This window comes from Myodes glareolus, chromosome 5 (genome assembly GCF_982192425.1).
Source record: "Myodes glareolus chromosome 5, mMyoGla1.1, whole genome shotgun sequence".
NCBI classification, from domain to species: domain Eukaryota; kingdom Metazoa; phylum Chordata; class Mammalia; order Rodentia; family Cricetidae; genus Myodes; species Myodes glareolus.
This window is the reverse complement of record NC_142030.1, coordinates 15,647,081-15,662,628: the sequence shown is the minus strand read 5'-3', so window position 1 is coordinate 15,662,628 and position 15,548 is coordinate 15,647,081. Positions and strand designations below refer to the sequence as shown.

The following is a 15,548-nucleotide window of genomic DNA, read 5'->3' as shown; positions in this document are numbered from 1 at the left end:
TGGTTTTTGCTTTGTTTTTTCGAGACAGGGTTTCTCTGTGTAGCACTGGCTGTCCTGGAACTCTTTGTAGACCAGGCTGGCCTCAAACTCAGATCCACCCGCCTCTGCCTTCCAAGTGCCAGGATTAAAGGCATGCGCCACCATGCCTGGCTTAAAATTTTTAAAAGCTGCTTCAGTAAGGGCTTCAAACAGCTGAGGAGACAGCTATCTGAAGGTACAATCGTGAAAGGCCCTCCACGATGTGCTTGGTCTTTCATCTCCCCTTATTTTTGGCAGGGTCACCTTCTGCTCATGGTTCTGTCTTACAGGATTTCCGCTGCCATCTTTTTTCTCCCAAGATGAGCGGAGGAAACAGGGGGTGTGCCCCACACACTGGACTTCAGCAAGCCCCTCCTGCCTGAGCACTGGAGGAAGTACCGAGGGAGGTCTGGGAACTTTTTAATATTGCCCATCCAGCAGGACTTACAGTGTGGCTTACCTACAACCAGATGACTTTCCAGAATCTACTCCAGTGAAGCCTATTAGCACAAGCCTGACAACCCAACACTCAGAGCAGGGGCAGAGGGATTTCGTGTTTGAGGCCTACCTGATCTACATAGTGAGATCCTGTCTCAAAACAAAACAAAAAGCAAAACACCAAAAAGACAGATCTCTAGGTTGAGAATGTCTGGTCCTCTAGTTTCGGGCGGGCGCTATTCTTACCCCAGGCCTTGAAGACAGATCGCATTTGAAGCAGCCCGACCAACGTCACAGGAACCTGGAAAGAGTTGGGACAGCTTATCTTCAAATGGGCAGCATTTGGCCTTGATGACGTAATATGCTTGACAGTCTGATAGTGGCATTTTTTTCTTCAATAAGAGTATGCAGAGTGCCCCCCCCATTGGAGCTGTCAATCATAATAGTACCTGGATATGACATTGCTTTATGGATAATTGTTTTACTTTCTCCTCTTTTTGTCTTGGGGCCCCCAACTTGGTGAAAATGCCACCTTTTTATGGCCCTTAGTCCTCAGCGACCCACTGAAGCCGGGACAGAAAGGCTCTTAGAAGCTGTTTCTGTGGTGGCCAGCCCCTCAGGATGCGCCATGTCCCCTGCAGCTCCTGGGTGCTTCTGGCTGCCCTCCAGCCTCCATCCTGCACACGGCTTAGGCATGCATAGAGGTCAGGGAGGGGAGAACAGGGATCAGGCCAACTCTGGGCATTGAATGCCAACTCATTCAGGAGCATACATACTGGAGAGACATTCCAAAGGCTGCCACTTCCTCAGAAACCACTAGACAAACCTGTGATGTGACCACGTGTGGGTGGTGGATAATGCAATATAGGTAAATGATAGGGACCACTTAATATGGAGATGCTTTAGTGCCTATGCACTGCGCACTCAAGAGTGGTGAGGGAGGTGAGCTTTATGTTGTATGCTTTGGAATACACAATTAAAACTATCAAAAAAGAAAAGGGAGAGAAAAGTATGGAGGGAGAGAGGAGAAGGAAGAGGGAGAAGAGGGGAAGAGAGGGAGAAGAAAATGGAAACAGAACTGGCCTGGGGGGTGAGGGAGCAGGAGGATCAAGTACCATTGTGAATGAAGAACTTGAGAGCACCTGTGAGCTGTGGGTCCTCATTGACGTTGAGAAGGTGTGGGAGAGCCTTAACCATCTGTTGCTCCTAAGAAGACACAGAAAAGCCTGTAGATACTTAAGGTCCCAGGTCCTCAAGAGGGAGGAGAGCTGTCCGGACATGCCTGTTCCTGGGCCTCCCTTCCTGTCTCTCCCTCCCACAATCATCTTCTACTGTTCCTCCCCCCTTTATTCTGCCTCATCTTTTTTCTTCAGGCCCCCCCCCCCATCCTCAGGCTGCTTGCTCCCCTCGGGGTGGCCCCTCCCTGGGTAGCTTAACCTGCTACTACCTGTCTAATCCTCAGCTAGAATGTCTAGTGAAGAACGAACACTGCAATCTCCCTCAGTGATGCCCAAGCGCATTTAAGTCTTCCTCTCCCGAACACTGCAATCTCCCTCAGTGATGCCCAAGCGCATTTAAGTCTTCCTCTCCCATGCACGGTAGGGCCCCGTTGTGCTCACAGAGGGTGGACAAGCAGACCTAGCACAAACGCTGCGGCTTAGGGTGATGTTAAGACCCTGAAGTTCCTCTGATTAAGAGTAGAGAACATGAAAGCCCTGGTGGTTACTGTTCACTGAAGTAAAGTTCTGTAGACCTGTACCCCGAATCCTACTCAAGCCCAGAGTCACCCAGGGTCACCCCGCCACAGGATGCTATTTAACAGAACTTCCGCTGGCACCCGAGTTTTGCCTAGACCTTCAGAATCCTTGACAGGATTCTCACCTGCGAGAGCGCCGCGTACTGCTCCTCCCATTCCTTCCGCGCCTGCTCCAGCAGGTGGGCCCAGGTTCGAGTACCCAGCTGCCATTCTGCCAGGAAACAAGCTGGGTGCTCTAGGGGGAGGGAGGGACTTTAAGATGGGGCATCAAAAGGGAGATGTAGAGTGACTGCGGAGGAGCTGGGAACCGAGCCGTTCCTGTGTGAAGACTCATCCGCTCAGTTCTGCGGCAGGTGGTACCCTGGGGTAACTCAGGCATTAGAACACGAAGGACAATTCATTGGGAAGCCTGGAGCTCAGAGGTCCCCTTTTCTCCTTTTCACGTATGCAGGCATGTGACTACCTGCTCAGGGAAATCTCATCTGCCCAGAGGTCAGAAAGAATAACAGATTTGTCTTGCGCTGGTTTTGTTTTTTTTTTTTTCATGTTTCATGCCTGGGTTTATAAACAGTGAGAATTAGATGCTGCGTGTGTATCAACACCCAGCACATGCAGAACTCTGTGGCCAGTAGAGCCCGGCGTGGACCACCATTTGTGTCTGCTCTAACTCAGGCAGCGTCTTGTTGCCGTGGATGCCTGAGGTCAGCAGGTCAACATACGAAGCCTGGGCGTCTGTCCTCGTGGGCGTGCCTGCCCTGTGCCTGAGCCGTGTGGGAAAGCACAAGGCCAAGGCCGTTGTTTCACGCCAGTAGCAAATGAGACCACACTGACGTCAAAGCTGGAATGTTTCAAGGTTGAGCCAGAAGCTCCTTAACAAACCGTGGGCCTTCCCTCCCACCTGCATTCACTGGCCAACCCTCCTTCCCCAGCCCAGCTGCTGCGTAGGCCACCACTCAGACCTTCCAGCCAACGTCTGGGTGTCAGACGTGGCTGAGCGTAGCCTCCCGACTTAATTTACCTTCTGCTCCGGTGCCCCCGAATCTGAGCAGCTGCTTGTTCTCAGCCCTGGATGCTCTCAGCAGTGTGCACGTGTTGATCGTAGCTCTATTCTGAACCTTTTTAGCCCTGTCACATGCAATGACAAACACTCTCACTGAGACCAAAACTGACCTCAGTAACCTACACAATTCGCAAAAACTCACCAAGCTCAGCTGAGTCCCATGCTAGGATTCTGTGTATCTTGGGTTCTGAACACACTTGACTAATTCAAGAATTTGATTCAACAACAATCAAAAGCCTGGAAACCACAGGCTAGTTTTTCTTTTTTTTTTTTTTTTTTAACTCTTTGGGAGCCCATCACCCAGCTCCCCAAAAGACACACAGAGGCCTATTCTTAATTATAAAGACCCAGCCTTAGCTTATTTTGTTTCTTGCCGACTTTTCTTAAATTACCCCGCTTATCTTTTGCCTCTGGGATTTTACCGTTCTCTATTTCTGTTTTCCTTTTTTTTACTTCTCACTCTGTGGCTGACTGTGTAACTGGGTGGTTGGCCCCTGACGACCTCCTCTCCTTTTCTTGTTCCTGGTTCTTCTCTTCCTAGATGTCTCCTCTTATTTATTCTCTCTGCCTGCCAGCCCCGCCTGTCCTTTCTCTTGCCTTGCTATTGGTTGTTCAGCTCTTTATTAGCCCAATCAGGTGTTTTGGATAGGCAAAGTAATACAGCTTTGCTGAGTTAAACAAATGCAATGTAAAAGAACGCAACCCATGTTTGCACCATTAAACAAATGTTCCAGAGCATAAACAAATGTAAAATATATCCTAAAGTAATATTCTACAACAGGCTCCAGTCAACTCAGGGCTTTCTGTTCCTGTCCTTACTCCCAGGGTCACCACAGAAAGCTCAGACATACCATACATAACATGACTTATTCTCTGTGAGAATTCAAATTTAACAGGGTATGCAATGCCATTATTATCTTGATGTCGGGGATTAAACACCAGGGCTTTACCACAGGGCTCTACCCCGACACATGTTTTGTACTTTATCCTTTTATTTCATAAAAGAAATTTAAAGATTCCAGTGAGGCTTGTTCCAAGCTCAAAGTCAGGAATGGAGTTTAGAGAACACAGTGTCTCTCTGTGTACACCTCCTCCTGAAATCTACTGACAGCAAGATCACAGCAGTAGGCAGGAGAAAGGGAACATTCCAGATGCTGCCAAAGCCGAAGCTCCACCTACGGATCTGAGCTTGCACTCAGACGCTGGGAGAAAATGGCATGGCATGCAACAGTACTGCGTCTAAGCTGTGAAGAATGTGTGTGTGTGTGTGTGTGTGTGTGTGTGTGTGTGTGTGTGTGTGGTTTTCACTCCCAGGAAAGGACTCCCTGGCTGAGAAGTATCTGAAGGGCAGATCGGGAGAGGCAGTTCACTGGAGGCATAATCTGAACTGTCGGGTTTTATTGTTGTTTTGTTTTGTTTTTTTGAGGCAGGATCTCACCTGGATGGAGCTCTTGAACTCACAGAGATCCACGTGCATCTGACTCCCACGAGCTGGGATTAAAGGCGTGCCACCACACAAAGGCCCAAAGGATAGTTTTAGTTTTTGAGTGTCCCTGAGAGAGCCGCAGGCACAGTAAGTGGCTTGCTGTGGACCCACCTCTCCAGGCCCCCCTGCTCTCATTTATTCCTGTCTCACCGGTCACTTGATTCTCCTCCTGGACTCCCACCGCAAACACCAAGCCATCAAATAGAGTGCCAAAGGAGCTGTGACACAGGACACGGAACCCCATGACGGGTTGCTGTTCACAGAGCACTCACCTCTCGGCGTATCTCAGTGTCGACAAGGTTTCCTCATAGCAGATATCAGCTGGGCTTATGGCTGCAATCTGGAACCATCCGTGTAGACGTTAGTCATCCAGGACTTTGGGTTTTGTCTTCTTTTTTTTTTTTAACATTGATGCTATTAAAACAGCTAATATTCAAGTTGAGGGAAGGACGCTGCCAGTCAAGTACTTGCTTTGCAAGCAAGAAGAACTGAGTTTGATGCCAAAACCCACATAAAAATGGCATGCATGCTGGTACCCACTTGTAATCCTAGCCCTGGGAGGCAGAGGCAGGAGGATCCATGGAGATTACTGGCCAGTGGTCTAGTCTAATTTGTGAGCTTTAGGCCAGTGAGAGACCCTGTCTTAAAGGAAGTGGGTGACATTTCTGAGGATGATACTCAAGGTTGTTGTCTGGCCTTCACACACGCACACACAGGATGTTTGCAGTCCTGCCTGTACATACATGCACTTCATGCATGCACATGTTAATTAAAAAAAACTAGTGTTCACAAAGCAGTTTATATCATTTAATTTTCAGCATTATTTGAAGTTTAAATTATTTACTTTTTGGATGTATTTAATTCTTTTATGTCTATGAATGTTTTACCTCTGTGTGTGTGTGTGTGTGTATGTGTGTGTGTGTATGTGTGTGTGTGTGTGTGTGTGTATGTGTGTGTGTGTGCATGTGTACCATGTGTATGTCTGGGCCCAGTGGAGGTCAGAAGAAAGTATCACATTCTCTGGGACTGGAGTTACAGGTAGGTGGTTGTGAGCTACCATGTGGGTGCTGGGAATCAAAGCTTGGTCCTCTGCAAGAGCAGCAACTGCTCTTAACCCCTGAGTCAACTCTCCACACCTCTGAACTTTACATTTTCAAAAACAAATTTAATTTTACATTTAATTGTGTGTGTGCATCTGTGTGTACACCATAGGGTATATGTGATACAGAATCATGCCACAAGGACATGTGCTCAACTATATTCATAGCAGCTTTGTTTGTCATAGCCAGAACCTGGAAACAACCTAAATACCCCTCGACTGAAGACTGGATAAGGAAAATGTGGTACGTTTACACAATGGAGTACTACATAGCAGAAAAAAATAATGACAGCTTGAATTTTGCAGGAAAATGGACGGAGCTAGAAAACATTATTTTGAGTGAGGTAACCCAGATACAGAAAGACAATTATCACATGTACTCACTCATAGTTGGTTTTTAAACATAAAGCAAAGAAAGTCAGCCTACAAACCACAATCCCAGAGAATTTAGACAACAGTGAGGACACTAAGAGAGACTTACATAGATCTAATCTACTTGGGAAGTAGAAAGTAGAAAAAGACAAACTCTCCTGAGTAAATTGGGAGCATGGGGACTTTGGGGGAGGATTGAAGGGCAGAGGAGAGGCAGTGAGGGGAACAGAGAAAAATATAGAGCTCAATAAATATCAATTTTAAAAAAAAGGGGAAAAAAGAAAAAAATAACAGGTAATGGTACCCTGACTCTCAGGTGCCTTTACAGATCTGAGGGTATGAAATTTAACAAAAGAGCATCTAACACAGAGACAAGCCAGCTTCTGCTTGAAGAAGCTCCTCCAAGAAGAACATGGTTACAGAAGACCTTCTGCCTTGAGGCTTGGGTTTAGCAAAGACACCTACACATCAAAAAGTGGCCTTTCACTTCTTCAGCTTTCTGGATGCCACCTGGGGAAATGATCTCATCCTGCCAAGACAGGTAGACTAAATCTTGCTCCCCACCACAGGAAAATCTTTGGGTCTCTTGTACTCAGCAACTAACGGCAAGCACTGCTTCTAGGCTGGTGTTCTCCAAGGACTAAGGAAAAATTTGGGATTGCCTGTGTAGCTAAAAAGCTGTCTCATTTTTGCTCATTTATCCCTCCCAGATCTGTCTAATAGCATTTGATGACTTAAGGTACTGGTAGCTCATTACTTTATTTGTTAAGTTTCCTGTTAAAAACACAAACAGGGATTGCCTCTTTCACAGGCTTCATAGTTTAAAATTAACAGGTTTTAGTTGTATCTTAAAAATCCAGAGTTCCCAATTCCCTTTAATTGTCTTTTAGCCTTTTGTTATGACACCAAGATGTAAATCTGTTCCAGTTTTCTTACAGATACCTAAAAATTTTGCTGCTGTATCAAAAATCAGGTCTGGTTAAAAAACAAAACAAACAAACAAAAAACCCCTAACAGTCCATAGAGCATGTTTTAATCTCTCCCAGTTTCTGGTGCAGGAGAATTATCTTATTCTGTCAATCATGTATTTTAATAAAACGCTGATTGGCCAGGCAGGAATATAGGTGGGTCAACCAGACAGGAAGTAGAGGTGGGGCAATGAGAACAAGAGAAGGCTAAGAAGGAGGAAGCCCATTCTTCCATTTCTGCCCAGATCACCGAAGAAGCAACATGTGAGCAGACAGCTGAAAAAGGTACCAAGCCATATGGCTAATATAGATCAGAATAATGGGTTAATATAAACTACAAGAATTAACAAGAAGCCTAAGCTAATGGGCCAATCAGTTTTATAATCTTATGGAGTCCTGTGTGTGATTTTTTTGGGGCTTGCTGGTTGTGGGGTACTGGGTGGGACAGATACCCCAACAAGCTGGCCCTCCTTGTTACAAGTTTCAAGCATATTTTACAGGTCACTGTTGTATCGCAGGTTTTTCCCCTGCTCCGGGAGGCCAAAGCACAGGATGCAAGAACTGTTTACTCGAAACCAGCTTAGCTTCCTGTTAACTTCTGCTCGATTCTGTCAGTGTGGGGGATTAGCACAGAGCCTTGTTTAGTCTTTGGCATGGTAATTTCACCTGCAAAGGAGGTTTCCCACAGTGCCTAAATCTTCTCTTAAACTGTCTGTCACAGCTCCCAGGCGGGTACTACCTGCCACTCGGCGCCAGGTGCTCAACACTGTGATCTCACACCTGGCTGGGAGGGGGTTTGCTCTTCTGGGGAAAAAGAGTATTCATCCTGGTGAAAACTGAATAAACTTGGCATTCACCTCTTGGCAAATGACCTGGACTCTCTATGTGTGTGTGTCTTGTGTTTAACCCCTAGGCCCTTGCCCAGCCCGTGGAAGGTGTGGAGCCGCGGTCCATACCGGGTGGGTGGAGATGCAGACCTGGGATGATTTCCCACAGGTCACTCTGGCTGTCTGGGCCGAGACAAAGTGCTCTCCAGACTACACCAACACCTGCATCAGCTCCTGGGATTTCACCATTGGCACCAACTCTCCTGAATCAAGGACACCTGCCAACTAAAATCTGGTTGTATACACCGAAGCCTCAGCTGTACAACCGGGGCACTTCTCTGTCCCATTCTTTCCGGCATTAACATGACTTCCCATGTCTAGCCCCATTCATAGGGCCAATAATAACAATATTTTTTTCTCCTAGCCTCCTGCCTTCTCATCTCCCTCAAAAAGCAGCTGCCTGAGGACTCCAGGATGACAGTAAACCAAATGCTACTGCAGCCACACCTCTTGCTGAGCAGGAGCCCACTAACTCCCAGCTCTCCCCTCCCCCACATCACCCCATGCCTGCAGGAAGTAGCCAGACTTGAGCCGACGCCCCTTTATCCAAAGAGAGCCTAAAATGTTGGTCATAAGCATCGCCTCAGCTCCCTGTTACGTAATACCTGGCATCCATCTTTGGAAGCTCCCTCCTGCTGGGAGTTGCCTTGATCCAGACTCTACCCCCAAAAGAGTTCACCAAGCTGCGGACCATTTCCACAGGCTATTTAGGTTGCTTCCCAGTGAAGAAACACGTGGTCTTTGGGTTTTGTGTGGTCCTCCCCACCCCTCATGCTCTCCTGGCCACCCGGGAGTGCTGCAGTAAATGTGGGCATCTTTTATTCGGTCTAATTTAGTCTGATTTGAATTATTTGCATCGGTGGAGAGGCTCATCTTAAGAATATTCCTAACACCAGGCTGGAGGCGTGGCTCGGTGGCAGAGCACTTGCCTGGTATGTGTTAGGTGCTGGTTTCCATGCCCCATCACTAAACAGAGTCAAAACGGAAAGTAGTATACTTTCCGGTAGCAGCTCCAAAAGTTATTCAATGTGGTGGAAGCCTTGCCACACACAGCAGTGAGCAGGCATCAGGGCTGAGCACTGAGGCCTGGGTGTGTTGAGAGTGATTTTAGCCAAAGAGCACTAAGAGCTGAACCAGTGTCACGAGTTCTAAGAGATCTTACCAGTGTTGTCCGGCTGTTCCCGCCCAGAGCCGACTGGAGCAGTTTGGTCAGAACAGAATCTCTGTAGGGAATGTGCAGGACTTTCTTCCCCATGGCTGAGTCAGCCAGGGCACTACGAGAAGGAGAAAACATTAAATAATCAATGGAAGAGACGAGGAAGAAACTGAGTCTCCATGGGTAACTAGAGATGGCTCACACATCCCTGCAGGGGCTCTGTGTTGTGTGTGGTTTGATGATCACACCTGTGGGTAAGCCACTCTTTATTTCTGCCTCCAGGGAGCCATCATGTTTTTCCTCACTCAAACCATGTGCCAGGATAAATCCTTCCTCCCTGAAGTGGCTTCAGGTCAGAGAGAAGTTGACTAATCCACCCTGTGGCAATAATAGCACAGAGTAGCAGACACCTGTACGAGGATGCCCAGGCAAGACAGGACCCTCAAAAGACAGGGCCTGGAGAGAAAGACAACACTGAGCTTAAGAGCATGGCTTGCTCTTGCAGAAAACTCCAGTTTGATCCCATACCCACAACAGGTAGTTCACAGTCACCTGGAACTCCAGCTCCAGGGGATCTGGCTCCCTCTTCTGGCTGCCATGGGTACCTGCACTCACAGGTGCATACCCACACACATGCATATAGACATACACATAATTTTAAAAAATTTAATTACAAAACTCAAGACAATTAGGCAAAGGTAAATCATATGGCAAAGGTCCAATTGTTTTCTTGGTGTGTCAACAGGGAGGGGCGTGCCTCAGTGGGGAGAGGGTGTGAAGTTAAAAATTACTGCATATATGCACTCATATTCACATAATAGAAAAGTTTGGAGGGGGCTCATTGGATGGGGCATGAAGACTAGCATTCTGATTCCAGCCAGGCAGGTGCGGCAGCTTGAGAGGTGGAGACCAGAACTCTCCCTGGGGGAGCCCCAGGGCAATCTGGCTAGCTAAACTTGCCGAACTCTGTTGACCGATGTTTCTGTTCTGCCTGGTCCTACAGACTGACTCTTTCCTCCTCCCAGAATTTTCTTGTTCTCATTGCCCTACCTCTACTTCCTGCCTGGTTGCCCCACCTCTACTTCCTGCCTGGCTACTGGCCAATCAGCATTTTATTAAACAAGTGCAAGAAACAAATCTTTACAGGGTAAAACCATTGTCCCACAGCAGAACTCTCGGGCTTCATCTTCGTCCAGAAACCTCACCTCAGTAAGCACAGCAAAGAGAGCTGAGGGAGGCATTCCACATGAAGGATACCTCTCTTGTCTCTGCACATATGTGTACATGCACCCACCCACATGTGTGCCCACACACATACAGACACCTCTCTGGCAAAAAGAAAAAAGAAAAAGAAAGGAAAATAAGGAAGAACAATAGTGGGGGAGGGATAGGACCTCAGCCCACATTGTAGAAGCCTCCAAGAGGAGAGCACAGGACAAAATTCTGCACCAACTACTTTGGTTGATGGAGGGAATATTTATTTTGCTAGTGTTATTCTGTGAAGCATTAATTTGTTTTAAATATACAGGAGGGCTGGGCATGAATCAATGATGCCACTGGATCATGAACTAAAGGCTATTATTAATCTAATCTTATTTAATTTGCCTTGGTAGGTTTGGAGCTAGGGATGGGGTCCAAGTCTTGGCTCACTAGGGAACTGGAGCACCACCCTCTGCTCTGTTATATGTCATTGTATCATTCCATGATGTGGTGGTCCGGACAAGAACGGCCCCAACAGGCTCATATGTTTGAATGCTTGGTCCTCAGTTGGTGGAACGGTTTGGAAGGATGAGGAGGTATGGCCTTGATGGAGGAGGTATGTCACTGGGGTGGGTTTCGAGGTTTCAAAATCCCACACCATTTCACTTAGCTCTTTCTGCCTTCTACTTCTGGGTCAAGATGTGAGCTCTCGGCTACTGCTCCCATGCCATGCAATGCCTGCCTGCTACCATGTTCCTTCTATAACTGTAAGCTCCCAATATGTGATTTTTTTCCCATAAGTTGCCTTGGCCATGGTGTCTCTTCAGAGCAATAGAAATGTAACTAAGACACAAGAATATCTGGGTGCTGGCCACATACCTGATGACATTCCCTAAACTGGTTAGGCTTAAATTGACCCTGGATCCTTCTCTCAGCCGGTCTCCTTCAGCTCCTGATGATTTCTGTCTCTCGCTTCCTGCCAAGTCAACCATGTTGATGCTGGATTGTTTGGTGAGAGCCGTGTCCAGGAAAACCTATAGAGACACAGGTTGGGCTGTTAGACTGATGCCTCAGAGACACACTGTCCCGTGATCTTGTGTGGCTCTTCGAGGTATATCACAGACCCCAAATATAATACAGTAGAGGCAGCTGTCACTGAAGGTGCCGTCCGTGTGCAGTGACAGTTGTGGTGATATTGAGAGAAACGAAAAACCGGTCGAAGTGTCAGAGTAACCTAATTGCTCTTCGTCTGAACCACACTGCTTAGGCTAGGCTAAAATTATATTTTGAAAAACACTTCATATGTGACATAAGGGCCATCTGTCAGGAGCCAGTAACAACTGGGAGAATATTGCTTCAAGGATAGCCAAGAACTGGCCAATCAAAAATATATCCATAGTATGCTTCATCTACATACCCCAAAGACAGATAGGAACGGGCCAACTGAGAACATACTTATGTCCATACTTCATTTGCATAATGATATCATGCTTATTAAATCATGCCCTTTTGTAACCATTTGCTGTCCTCAATTAGGTTTGAGTATGCAAATTAGGTGAGAACTGATGGTCCTGCAAAATTGTCTATAAAAACTCCTGCAATCTCTGGAAGGGAGCTCCTCCCGCCCTCACTGCGTTGAGTATGCTGAACGAGTTCCATGCCTAGGCTCGTATTGTGCTTTGGAATAAACCTTGCTTTTGCATCCAAGTCCCAGATCCCTGGTGGTCTCTTTGGGGGGCAAGAAGTCTGGGAAAACAATATTTTGTTTGTGCTTTAACAAGTAATTCCTGCCTGAAGGTCAGCATGCAGAGTTAAACCACTAGTTAGCCACAGAGGCCAGGCAGTGGTGGTGTACAACTTTTAATCCCAGCACTACTGAGGCAGAGGCAGATAGATCTCTGTGAGTTCAAGGCCATCCTGGGCTACATGAAATTAATCCAGTCTAAAAGAGAAATAGAGTCAGGTGGTGGTATCACGGCTCACACCTTTAATCCCAGTACTTGGGAGTCACGTGCCTTTAATCCCAGCTCTAGGAAGGTGGAGACAGAAGTGATATGGCTGGGCAGAGAGAGGAATATAAAGTGGGAAGAGACAGGAGTTCATAGCATTCAATCTGAGGATTCGTAGAGACAGGATCCTGCCTATTCGGTCTGAGCCTTTGGAGAGGTAAGAACTCTAGAGGCTGGCTGCTCTGCTTCTCTGATCTTGAGGCAAGCCTTATTTGTTAGATCACAAAGAAAATGTCACCAGACAGTGAAGTGCCGTGTTCCTGGGTCCAAGTGTCCTGCTTGCCTCTCTCCAGTTCTGCGAAGCTCTTTTGAGGGACATATGAGGTAGTGGTCATGACAGACATTTCAGTAAACTTCTAGCACATAAAATGCTGTAAAGCCGCCATCATCATGAGCATCCTGAACTGTTCGGCTCTGGTCCTGCAATGAACGCACACTTTGGGATTCTACGGGGTTTCTTGCTGGATATATGGGCTTTTTTTTTTTTAAACATTTTAACTTTCTTAAGAAAAAAGTTTCCATTTATTTACCTTCACCCAATTTGTCCTCTTGCTCCTAAATAAGGAGTTCAAATAACAGGGTGAACCACATATACAGTACATGAATTTTACTAACACAGCAAAATTTGTCCAGTGAACAGCACTTAAAATGTACAAAAAACTCTGTTGTGGGATATTTGTTTACACTGTGTGAAGATGTATCTCTGTGATTGGTTTAATAAAATGCTGATTGGCCAATAGCTAGGCAGGAGAGGTTAGGCGGGACTTCCAGACAGAGAGAGGAACTCAGAGGTCTTAGAATCTAGGTACAGGAGACATGCCAGTGAGACATGGAGTCAGATATGCAGAATGAAGGAGAGGTAAAAAGTCATGTAGCAGAATGCATATTAATAGAAACAGGTTAATTTAGGTTAGGAGCTAGTTGAGAACAAGCCTAAGCTAAAGGCTAAGTTTTCATAATTAAAAATAAGTCTCCATGTCATTATTGGGGAGCTGGAAGTCCCAAAAGAAAGTCCGACTACAATTCTATATGTCTGTGCGGGTATGTCTATGTGCATGTGTGTGTGTGTGTGTGTGTGTGTGCATGTGTGTATGCATAGGTGCACATGTATGAGTAGTCATGCAGTGGACGGAGGTTGCTATCACATGTCTTCTTCAACTGTTCTACACTTGAATTTTGAGGCATAGTTTCCCACTGTCCTGGAGCTCACTGATTTGGCCAGACTGCTGGCCAGCAAGTCCCTGCAATCCCCCAACTGTTTCCTCAGCATTGCGATTATAGAAGCATGCTGCCATGCCTGGCTCTTACACAGGGGTACAGGGGATTTGAACTCTGGTCCTCATGCTTCCACAGCAAGTGCTTTACTGATAAGCCACCTTCCCATCTCTAGAAAATTCCCATCTCAGCCTCTCAACATGCCTGAAAACAGCCATCGCCCCATTTTACAGAAGATGAAACTGGGAATTTGAAGGTGATCCCCTCAAAAGCTTAGCACTGGCACCTAACAGTCACTTATGTGTCCACTGTTCCTGGTGTGAACGTGATGGTTTCCTTTATTGCCGGTTCAGTTCTGAGAGGACAAGGGTCATGTAATCACAGCTGGCTGTGGCATTCACCCAGGACTCAGGAGCAACTATTTCTAGAACAAACTAGGGGTGTTGCTCAGAGACGTCCTGGCACCCACTGAGGAGAATGGAGACGAGAGATCCTCTCTGGTTGATCAAAGGCTTTAGTTAGTGGAAGTTTCCAAGAATTTCCAAGAACTAATCTTGGTTGATCTTTGTCTCAGAAAGGTGCTTCAGCACCTTGCTGTGCCGTTGGCTCATGGCTGATCCTCAGACGGGTAAGCATGGGCCTGCTAATCTTAATTCTCCATGATGGATCACAGTCAATGTCTTCACAATGACCCCTTTACCAACTTGGCCTCAAAATTCAATCCTCAGAGTGTAAAATTGCTTGAGGAAAAATAGCCAGCCATGTCCTGTGCGCACTCGATTGGTTGACGATCGTAAGGCCACTCTGCTGTAAGTAATGAGCCTGCGGAATGGAGGGTGGGCAGGAGAGCAAGGCCCTCAGCTCTTCCTATCCAAGCCCTGTGATTTATGGTTGGAAGCAGTTACCTCAGCCCACTGGTCCACTCTAGACCCCTACCCTGCTGCCACATCCACGCCTATCTAGCCTGTGTGACAAAATGCCTCTCAGGTGGTGGCCGTCTCGAAATGAGGGGCTCGTGCTTCCAGGAGCTTGGCCCCGGCGGCCCCCTGGCAGCCTGCTCGAGTTGTGGTGGCTGATCAGCCTCAACGACCTCGTTCACTTTGTTCCTGGCGATGGTTTCTTGCATTGGCTCTGCTATCTTCTTCTTCTGTTCTACTTTTCTCTTGACAAAAACCTAATCTGTTCAAGGAACCAGGAAATATTCCCAAAGGCTCCTTGAATACGGAGGAACTGATGCGTCAGTCCCCTCCCTTGATTCAGGCCATTGGTGTTATGATTAAGACTCCGGCTCGCTCTCTGGGGGAATTTATGGATACCCTAAAACAAAAAGAGCTCATGATGGTAGAAGATGGGTAAATTATGAAGGAGAACGTATGGAGTGGCATGAGTCAACATTTATGGAGAGGCTAGCCAGAGTGAGAAACCCCTGGTGCATTTTAGATAGGAAAGAAAGGCAGGTTATTCTTGACAACATGAAGCCAGCCATTCAATATTGGAGCAAACCCTGGGGGCGGAATCCTGAAGAATGGTATTTGGGTTACCTTAAGGGCAGATATGATTTAGAGCCATGAGAAAGCGCAGTTGGCTAGTGGCGTGAGACGAATTTCAAAGAAAAGCTCTGCCCACCTGGCCCTGACCACAAGACTGGCTGAGAATAATCAACTGCCTGTAATCATTTTTTCTATGTAAGCTTTTGTGTCTGCCAACTTCCTTCTGTAATCTCATAAAAGTGATACTTGAATTTTAGTAAAATTACAGCAGATTCAAACCTCATTAGAGTTGTGTCTGTCTGTCATTCGTCGAATCCCGAGTTCTCCTTAGCCTTCACCCCTGTTCCCCCTCTGTCATCAATCTCCAAGAGAGTCAGTCCGCGGCACCCTGCCT

General features: G+C 46.8%; 1 protein-coding gene across 2 annotated transcripts in view; it reads right to left on the bottom strand.

The window, feature by feature from the left end:
- The window catches only part of LOC125401997 (kinesin-like protein KIF28), a 49,496-nt gene that overhangs the window by 19,980 nt on the left and 13,968 nt on the right, over nt 1-15,548 (bottom strand). For both annotated transcript variants that reach the window (XM_087906089.1, XM_087906090.1), the window contains exons 6-12: nt 11,320-11,474; nt 9,247-9,358; nt 5,031-5,098; nt 3,231-3,337; nt 2,338-2,447; nt 1,572-1,662; nt 703-757 (exon numbers count right to left, since the gene is read on the bottom strand). In XM_087906089.1, the coding sequence (XP_087762215.1) occupies nt 703-757; nt 1,572-1,662; nt 2,338-2,447; nt 3,231-3,337; nt 5,031-5,098; nt 9,247-9,358; nt 11,320-11,474 (698 nt within the window). The remainder of the gene's footprint in view (nt 1-702; nt 758-1,571; nt 1,663-2,337; nt 2,448-3,230; nt 3,338-5,030; nt 5,099-9,246; nt 9,359-11,319; nt 11,475-15,548) is intronic.